The 10181-nt window shown below is 43.1% G+C and overlaps 1 protein-coding gene across 1 annotated transcript; it reads right to left on the bottom strand.

The window, feature by feature from the left end:
• Positions 1-3198: 3198 nt before the first annotated feature.
• LOC127317316 (probable glucomannan 4-beta-mannosyltransferase 9) lies at positions 3199-9850 on the bottom strand. Its single transcript, XM_051347859.2, has 9 exons — positions 9430-9850; positions 8956-9054; positions 7913-8165; positions 5358-5468; positions 4454-4590; positions 4199-4312; positions 3919-4118; positions 3607-3801; positions 3199-3535 (listed from the first exon to the last, which is right to left on the bottom strand). Exons 1-9 carry the CDS (start codon positions 9739-9741, stop codon positions 3376-3378), a joined length of 1581 nt encoding a protein of 526 aa, XP_051203819.1. The 5' UTR covers positions 9742-9850; the 3' UTR covers positions 3199-3375.
• Between the last annotated feature and the right edge of the window lie 331 nt (positions 9851-10181).

Raw genomic sequence — 10181 nt, forward strand, 5'->3', positions numbered from 1 at the left:
TACAGATCCAGTGGAGGTGTAGCAGTCATCGACGCAACAATAATATTGTTGACAATGAAGTTCGCGAAGACAGGTCAAAGTAGATGCCGTTGAAAACGATGGTTGGCGGTACTGCCCGACTTGTCCAGTAGACGACCCGTGATGAAGAGCTCGAGCAGTCATGCAGAGTGCTTCCAAAAAACCTAATTCACCCTGTCCCGTACAAGATCGCAAATGCGAGTGGTTCTGGAGACTTGCTCTCCCGTTCCCCGGGTGCACGTCGGCGGGCGGGATGGAGTAGACTACGTCGCCAGCACAAGGAGAAAGAGGTGGTAAAACCCTAACTCACGTGTCAGATATGTTTCTATGGCAGCCAGTGACCAGAACAGACAAACCGCGAAGCGTCCGTCTAGGACTCGATTTGTTTTCCTGACCTACAAAAAGAAAGGAAGGTACTAAGCTAGAGCACCTTGTGGTCATCTACAATCCCAACAAAGCCATTACCTTGAGCCCTATTCTCAAAGAGGTGGCCTAGAGCCACCATCAGAGCCTCGAGACTGAACCCAATGGCTTCCATGACGGAGGCGTAGAGGCCTCGGCACATCGAACGGGAACTATCCCTCTGGACGGTTGTCAGTTCTTTCATGTTACTGGTCATGCACTTGATGGTGATCGCATCCTTATCCGTCAAGGATGGCATCTTATTATTGCCACCATCACCAGGAATAGCACTAGCGCTAGCACCAAAGCCAACACCAACAACATGGACGTCATCACCGTCGTCAATACGAACGGCGGTCTCAGACTCCTAGGTCTCTATGGAGTCAGGGTAAGGTGTACCGGGAGGCTCACTAGAACCCATATCAATTATGCCAGTAGCCAGTCCAAAGGAGAAGAATTGCTGCATGTGGGTGCGTTTCGTGATGGGCTTGTTCAGGTGCTCAGCATCCTTGGGTTATCCTAAGACAGGGCTAATGACGCTCATAGATGTTGTCAATTCGTTGGGACTTCAAGTGCAGAGTGTTGTAGTAAGCGTGGTTTTACCCACAAGGATGACTCGAGGGTTTATATCAAACTCTCAGGAAGTTGGCTCGAGTTATCTTGTTTTTCTCCTCTTCCAGCAATCCTGCAAAATCAAGTTTTACCTTGTGTCACTAATGCATGTAAAATGCATACATGAGTTTTGTACTTTATTCACACATATTACCACATATTTGCAACATATATGATGTTATTTCCATGTTTTATATTGATTTATGGGGATTTACCAATGATCTCCTTTATTTGAGTTATAACTTTGTAGAACAGGAAAATCTTGTTTTATGTATTTTTCACTTTCAGAGAACTATACGTAGTCATGTTGAGCTACGATTTCGGGAACGTCAATGTTTCATCATGAGAAGCAGCTGGAGCACCTGGACCTCAAGATGAAGGGCTGGAGGCCCAATAGATCCGAGGTGGCGCACCCATCAGGAGGGGGTGGGGCGCCACCTGCCCTCTTTTCACCGCCGATCGTCCGATTCGCTTCAATCTTGCGCGAACCGATTTCATTTGACCTAAAAACCATATATATATACAACCCCCAAGTTCTTCAAGGAGAGCGCCTCAGAAACACAGAAACACGAAAAACAGAAGCTGCATCAGCGAAGATTGGAGGGGGAAACTCTACCGGAGCCACCGCTGGAGGGATCTCCACCTTCTCCAACGTCTTCCTCATCAACACCATGATCAAGGGGGAGTAGTCTACCTCTGAACTATGGATTTGTGGCAGTAGCTTGATATATTTCTCTCTTGTTCTTTATAGATCTTCGTACCATATGAGCTGCCAACATCATTATGGTTATATATGTAATTCATGTGTGGTGGATCTTTATTCTATGATATTGTGATATGAGATTGGAATCTATTAAGTGTAATATGTATTGATAGATGCATATTATGTACCCCGTTCTTAAGGATTGGTTATGATCCAACTTGTATGCAAGAACATGTGTGGGGAGATGTGTGTATTAGATGGAGTAGAATGGTTTTAATGATTGAATAGTGACAAAAAAATCATGATCTATTATGGTTTTGCCTTTTAGTTTGTTACCTCTCTAGGGACAAAGTGAATGCATGTTCTATGTTCGTCACGTGACAAAAGTGATGATCTTTTTTTTTCAAGGTAGCATATTTGGTATTCAAACATCATGTAAAAGTACTTATGAGTGTGCTCTGTTAATTCTTAAACAAGATTGCATGTAGCTTTTTTCCTTTCTTGTGGAGTATAAGAGAGATGTGTTGCATCATCTCTATGTTAGGACGTAATACCCATATACATGCTTATCGAACACATATTGAAGTTCCACCAATATTATCTCATTGATGAATTGATATTATCCACTACAACTTTAAAAATAGAGTACATAAGTGAACCTTTCCATAATAAACACCTTTCCATTGCATTTATCTTACTTTTTATTTGCAGCAATATTTTAATCCGAAAATAGAAAAATAGTTAGTTTACTTAATCACACACAAAATCCAAAAAACAACTATCTCTCTACTGCATTTACTTTGTTTTCCTTATTTATTTAGTTTGTCTTATTTTTACAACATATTTTATTTACTACTACTAATACGAAACTTAATTTGTGCTTCACAACCATACGATAGAGTTGGGGACACAAGACAATTTCTTACTTTGCAGGATTGCTAGAAAAAGAGTCACCCTTGTGGGAAAAATTTCTTCGCTAACTACACACTTTGCACTTGGAGTCCCAACGTTATCAAGAACATTTTCTGGCGCCGTTGTTTGGGAATTGCAAGAGCATCTCATAGTGGTTGTTGCGCGTGAAGCACAAGGCGATTCCAAGAACTTTTATGGCGCCATCATTAACTTCATCACCAACTTTGTGCAAACACCCAATCTTGGAGAGGTTGCACTAATGTGAACTCTTCTTTCTCTTTTAAATTTTGCAAAGTAATTTTATTTGTCTTGTTTTTAATATTTTATTTTTAGTTTTCTTCAAAACACAAAAACCCATAAAAATGAAAAATGGAAAACATCAAAAATACTCCTGGTATGGCTACTAGTCTAGAGAAAAAGGACACCTTGGAAGAATATTATAAAAATGCTATGATAGCTATGAAATATAGAGAATCATGTGAAGGGAAACGACTAAAAGGTTTCTTAAGACTTCTAAATAAAGCTGCTATTGAGTTGCTTGCATATTATGAAAGGACTTGTCACTTTTGTTGTGGTGAACACTTTGACTTTCAGTGTAGATCCCATAGAGAACATACAAGTCCTGCTTTACACTCAAGGGAAGGATCCTTGATCTTATATTTCATCTGCTTTATATACCACAAAACTTGGAAGCATCGAAGAACATAGTGAACAGAAGACGGATAACATCATTTCGCAACTAGTGTCCCAACATAGCCCACACCAACGATGAAGAAAGCAATTGATTGCATAAATAGAAATATGAAGCAATAGTTGTTCCCAAATGAAACGTCATAGCATCCGCAAAAGAAGAGGTAGGCTGCAACACCAAGCTCCAATAGATGCAACCTGATTCCGTATTGAAGTTTAGCGACGAGAATGTAGAAATGCACATGATTAAGGAAATTGCAACTATGTACCTTGCTCCTTTCCTTATCTGCATATTTTTGGAAGCTTTACTTGGCATTTTTATCTTCAGATTGTCACCAAGCTTTTCTGTCACCACCCATTCGTTCGCCCTACCTGCCTCCAATAGACCGATGAATGTGGCCTTTGTTCTATGCAATGACATGACATTTTCAAATAGAGTCCAAAAGAAAATTAAGTGAATAGACCTGCATCATTTATGTATTCTCATGTTAATATCTATTTTTGTTGCTAGAAGTCAGAAAGTTTAGCTGATTCTTTGAAATACACAAGAACTACATTAGCTCTTTAGAGGATATAAGCACCTTGGAGTTGCAACAACAGTGAGAAGGGTGATAATGGTTGGAATATAGACGCAACCCCACTTAGGTATCTCAACCTCAGGAACTAAGACTGTGGCCGGGATAATAAGGCAGTAAAACACAAATGTCAAAATGTGCGAGCATATCTTTCGAATCAAGAAGAAGTTGTAGATGACATGGATTTTTTTCCAAAGGGCCACTTTCTGCATCAAGATCAACAACTTGTTAGCAACTATTCTCTGGTTGCACTTTTTTTTTGCAAATGTAGTTTAGCGGAAATGACCTTATTGCTGACAATATCCATTAACATCTTCCGGAACAGATTAGCGGGCCCGCATGACCATCTGTGTTGCTGATACCGAAATGCTTTGAACGTACTTGGCAGCTCATTTTTTACCTGAGAAGTAGCATTTGTCAGTTAATTGCACGGTAGTCTTCATTTGGTTTGGATCTTAACAGCGATGTAACATGTATATACAAGAACTGCAAGTGATGCACACTTTTCTTTTGCACAGCTGATAGTACTGGTGCATAGTACCATGAGATCACCAATGTACAAAAACTTCCATCCCTTGAGGCTTGCTCGGACTGCCAGATCCATGTCTTCAACGGTGGTTCGGTCCTTCCAGCCACCTGCCTCGTTCAAAGCAGATACGCGCCACACACCGGCGGTTCCTGTTCAACGAGTATCTTTTTTTCAGGTAAGTTCAACAAGTATATTTCAAGTTAAGAAGGAATAGGGTTCCACATTATGACCGCTGCTTTATTTTCCCAACTGGATTGCTCTCATTTCCATTACTTGCATAACGAAATACATTGTCTAACTAGTATGACTACTGTTTGGAAAAAAAAACCCAGTATGACTGCTGCCAAGTTCATAGAACAAATATGTATTACTATCTGTTAATAACTCCAGTACTATAATTCTAATGGACAATGGTATCGTCTCTGATCTGGTCGTAATTGTGTTATCTTGATCAAGGAGTTTCTGCATCTTTTTTCTGATGAGGAACTGCTAAATATGAAAATCGTTTGTGCAATTGAATGTACTGTTTGCTAACACTCTGATCTGGTTGCTAACTATGTTGTGTATTAGTATTGTATTACTCTTGTGCGGAAATTCAAACCGGCTCCGAGAAGCACATGCTACTGCCTAAATAAAAACACATTCAACTATATGTGGTCTACTAATTTCTTGGACAGAGAAGGCAAAATGGTACAATAGCCTCTAATTTCCTGACAACGTGGTTTAGTGGTACCTTAAATTTTTTATCTGTGCAATGACTTTGAATCGGATTATCCTATTATTAACTTGAAATAAGGCATCAGGGAAAGGACAAGGTGGCATTTCTACAGAAGAAACATAAACTGAATCATAGATGCAATGAAAAAGAACATTGAAAATTTCCTCTTCACAAGAGAAAAAATGATATCAAGTTTACCATTGAATCCAAAGAAGGCAGAAGTGGAGGAGCCCACTTCTTGCTCCACCTTAAAGTGATAGTCCAAGGACATCTCCTGCATTCTTGTCATCAAGCATTCATCTGCGTTCACTGCTCATATAAACAGCAGAAACAAAAAATATCATCAGACAACTCATAGTGGGACTAACATAGCTAGTAACATTACACACCTCAAGACGTTTTGGTGACATGGCATGACAATAAATGAAAAAAAAGAGTGAGGTGGTAACTAGCTATGCTACCATAACACACTCCCAAGACAAAATGCGTATACATACACCCTAATAAGTAAGACTTTGCATGACAATCCCTATGTTAGTTTCCACTATAAAGTTAGTAACATAACCTAGAAACTTTTGCACCACCTTATATTACTCCTCACTACGAGCAACCTCACCATACATGAGAAAATCTCAACAAAAACAAGCAGTGTGCCCAGTACCACGCTGGGGATCAACAGCAGAAAACATCGTGGCATGAATGCTAATGCTAAACCGCACTTTCCAGTGGTCCCGTCAACTATTCTGCCTTTCGCCTGCATCTTGAATGTTGCTCTGGTCCTGCTCCTCTTCTGCCGGATGTGGCTGATGACAAGGTTGCTTCCCCTGAGGGTCTTCAGAGCCCAATCTCTGAAGATGTCGAGGGCTTTGGGCTGGCTGAGCTCTTTGTTGAAACTCCTGTCTCTCTTTCGGTTGAGCACTCGAGGCTTGAGGCTTCTGCGTTTGAACATGTTGAGGTGGTTGATGTGTTGGATGCTCCCTTGATGCCTTTTGCTGAAGATCCCGAGGTGGCCGACTCCACCAAGCTTTGCGATTTCTTGGCCAACTTGGCTTCGAAAAAGCTGGCGCTCATGTCGCCCTTGTGTGAGCCTTTGGAGGAGATCCCTGCTCCCAGTGTTGTTGTTCCTGAAACAGTTCCTGCGGAGGACATCCAAGTTGATCCCGGGGATCCCGCTGCCGACAAGCTCAATGTCTTCTTGTCATCGATTTTTTGGCCTGCGCCTCCGCCTATCCTTGCTTCACCGCCCTCTAGGAGAGCCCGTGCTCCTAAGGAGGTGGCCACCATGCCTCGTCGGAGTGGTCGCATCGAGAAGCAGAAGCAATCGCGGAAGGATGCTACAACTCAAGAGTTGCTCGCGCGTGTTTTGGGTGTCTTGAAAGAGAACGATGCGTTCGATGACAACGCCCTTGCTGCCTTCATTGACAAGTTTAAGACCCCTTTGTCGCCTCGCTCCATCGCGATGCTTGGCTCCCTTGTGAAGAATGTGGAGAAGGTGAAAAAGCCCAAGGGCAACAAGGTCGGCGCCAAGAAGAAGGCGGTTGAGATTACATGATGGATGCGGTTCATGCAACCTTCGTGTCGTGTTGTCGAATAGGTAGCACTTTGTCGTTGACAAGTTGGTCGATTTTGTTGTGTGGTTGTTTTAGACTTTGGGAGTAGTCCGCATGTTGGAGGTACTCAAGTTTGTATGGTTTTCGATCCGGTTTTCCTTATAAACTGGATCATTTTCCTCTCTTCTTAAATGAATAGCCAGAGCTCCTGGCGTTTGCTCCAAAAAAAAAAAAATTCTGTCATAGTATATGTTTCCTTTTATAGGTGTACAAGTACGTATGCGTAAGTAATTCAGAAACTTTTAGTCACAAGTCTGATGATTTTCTAGAACTATGCAAGGTATAAATAAATACGACCAAACTATTTTTCCAGTATGATCTTAGGGATTGGGCCGGAGCGCCCGTAAGTCGACCACAAGGGAAAACGTGGGGGGAGCCCGTCGGGGCGATCGCCAAGAGATATCCTGCCCAAACTGACATGAGCGTTGAGGAGCCCGCCATGGCGATCGCCGGTGTGGCCGCCGGGGTTGGACGGTGCTGCCGCCTGACTCTTGCTCGCCTGGTTGCCTCTCTCTCGGTATTCCTGCTAAGGGCGGTGGTCGGTCTTCTCCAAGCGGTTTCAGGTTCTCTTGTTGGGTAACGGAGGCGGACGAGTCTGTTACTCCCTCCGTCCCACCGAAAGTGTCTCAACTTTCTCAAAATTTAGATGTACCCATCTACTAGATAGTGTCTAGATATATCTAAATTTTGATAAAGTTGAGACACTTTTGGTGGAACAGAGGGAGTACTTCTAATGAATCATGCTCGTTGGAGGTGCCGTCTGAGGCGGCCTTGGAGATCCTTGACGGGCCACAATCAGAATCCGGGTGGTTGGCAGCATAATCTCAGAATTGTATCTCCAACGCCTTAGGATTTGATACAGTTTTATGTTTGATTTTGTATCAAGATTTTTTTTATACCTTAGTTGTATTAGCACTACAAATGTTGAACGGTCATGTGCATCTTTGCTATGTAGAGGTTGGGTGTGAAGCTTAAATTTTAAGTAATGAAACGCCTTTTTATCAAAAAAATAAAATTAGGCATCGACGATATAGGATGTTTCGGGCATTGATCTTTTTATAATTTTTAGATTTTGTTGTACTCTTATTGAGTTTTATGAATAGATCGGTGGGGTATTCGTAAAAAACATGGTCACATACTTACCGAATTTCCAGCGTGCCTGAACGAGAGCAATGTTAGGGTTGTGGATGAGGAATGGAATGGCACGACACAGAAAGTCCGGCCCTGGTTGGAAGTCGGCATCGAAGATTGCCACGAAATCGCAGTCACGGACATAGCCGTGCTTCATGCCTTCCTTGAGCGCACCGGCCTTGTACCCACGACGGTTTTGTCGGTGCTCGAACTTGATGTTCACGCCCTTCTTTGCCCACCGCTGGCACTCCTGCTGCACCAGCTCCTGCACTCCCAGGAAAGAAGAGCTCAATCAGACAAATGCGTATTCATGTTAGACTACTTATAATGGGAGTAACATAGGTAGTAACATCACACATCTCAAGCGTTTTCGTGACATGGCATGCCAATAAATGAAAAAAAAGATTGAGGTGGTAACTAGCTATATTACCATAACATCACACCCAAGACAAGATGAGTCTAAACATAATTAATGACACAATGCATGAAATCACATATAAGTTACTACCCAACTTAGATATTAACATGATATATGTTACTAGTCTAAGTTACTCTCCACTATGAGCAGCCTTAATGGTAGGTTGCATGGATGGTGGCAATCTTTCACATCTACTATCAGTGTGTGCTTGGTGCTAATGGAATATGTTACTTATTAGGTAGTTCCTTTTAACCAATTTGCGTTAGGTGCCTGGGCACTCCATAGCCTACCGCAGTGCTCACCCTTCATGGCCGTCAGATGAAGATCAAGCAGTGCGGTGGTTTCTTTAGTGGGTCCATAAGCACGTGCGGACCAAAGCGCTAAACTTGAGGTTTAATCTCTGATGGGTTAGAAGTGCCACTACTTTCTAACCATCCAAGGTTTTAGCATTTTTTAATGTAAAAACGAGCTACCAGGAGGTCAGAGCAGGATTCGAGCTAAAGCTGGTTCCTTGGCAAAAACAAAAAGGGGATAAAGATGGTTCAACAAATTCAGCTCAATTCATAGTTGGTGCGTGCACTCACCTCTCAAAATGAAAATATGTTGGTGTGTGCATGCGTAGGTCGGGTAACTTTACCTTGATGACAGGGTCCGTGGAGTCGTCTAGCACTTGGATGACGAGTCTATCCGACGGCCAGGACAGCCCGCACACGGCCCCGATCGATAGATGGTACACCTGCAATGCAAGTCAACCATGCCAAGGCCCAAGAGATATAATGAGAATACACAACTTCCGAAGAGAATAGCATATCATCATATAGAAAATAGAGTAAGGATATCATATTATCTATAAAAAAAGGAGAAGGACATATACAATTTCAACAAAAGTAAGAGGAACAACATAGCATGCACAGATACAAGCATGATTCCCCTAAAGAGAGCACTTATAGTCCATTTTATGTTTTGTAATGTAAAATTTGGTTCCAAAATTTGAAGTACTCCTTAGTATAATTGAGACATAGTGAACTAGAAGTAATACTTTGGCGGGACAATAATAGGCTAGTCAGACGAGCATGCATATCCACTGTCTGCCTACAACTACAATGTTCACCTTGCTCTCGTTGTACATGGGGATCTGCACGAGCACAATGGGGCAGGCGGCGCCGCCAAGCTCGGGGTCGTCGCTGGTGTCGCGCACGGGCTCCCACCGGTACCGGCGGCGGCTGACCAGCCGCACCGCCACGATGACCACGGCCATGTACACCTTCTCGACGAGAATCATGACGGACATGATGAGGCAGATCAGCACGGACGCGCGCAGCAGAGGCACGATAACCAGGCCGCGGAGCTGCTGCCATGGCGCCATGAGCTGCTCCGCTGCGTCGACCATCCATGCTCCTGGTAGCGTCGTCGTCCTGGCCATCGCGACGCACTCCCGCCCTTTGCTACGTATAGTACGCTCTCTGCCTTGACCTACAGAGAACCAGACAAGGAAAGAAGCAGGCGAGAATAACTAACGGTGGCCCAGTGTGACTGTGTGGAGCTAGCCGGGAAGATGGGTTTCGTCGTCGGCTTTCGCAGGGTATAAATGGTTTTGAGATTCATCATTGGATTTCGAAGGAAGTCGATGCGTGGACTAATATTAACGGAACGTGGTGGTTACCATTGGAGCACTAAAAAAATCAGGGTCCACGAATGTGGATCTGGAGCACCGTTTCGCGCGTGGCATTTACTGCATCCGTACTTTTTTTTTCTGTAGGGGAACTTTTTCTTTTAATCGTGTGTTTTTTTAGCCTCAACTAGGATATACCTCAGAAGTAATCGTGTTTTTAGTGCTCGCAAGTCAATGCTGCTGCGTTTACC

The sequence above is a fragment of the Lolium perenne genome, chromosome 7, assembly GCF_019359855.2.
Source record: "Lolium perenne isolate Kyuss_39 chromosome 7, Kyuss_2.0, whole genome shotgun sequence".
NCBI classification, from domain to species: Eukaryota; Viridiplantae; Streptophyta; class Magnoliopsida; order Poales; family Poaceae; genus Lolium; species Lolium perenne.

What these genes read in the sequence shown, in the direction of transcription:
- LOC127317316 (XM_051347859.2), bottom strand. Translation starts at nt 9,741, where the DNA reads ATGGCCAGGACGACGACGCTACCAGGAGCATGGATGGTCGACGCAGCG. An exon ending in CCATGTACAACGAGAGCAAG is followed by an intron (nt 9,055 to 9,429) that starts GTGAACATTGTA and finishes CTTGCATTGCAG; the next exon opens with GTGTACCATCTATCGATCGG. An exon ending in TCAGGCACGCTGGAAATTCG is followed by an intron (nt 5,469 to 7,912) that starts GTAAGTATGTGA and finishes TTATATGAGCAG; the next exon opens with TGAACGCAGATGAATGCTTG.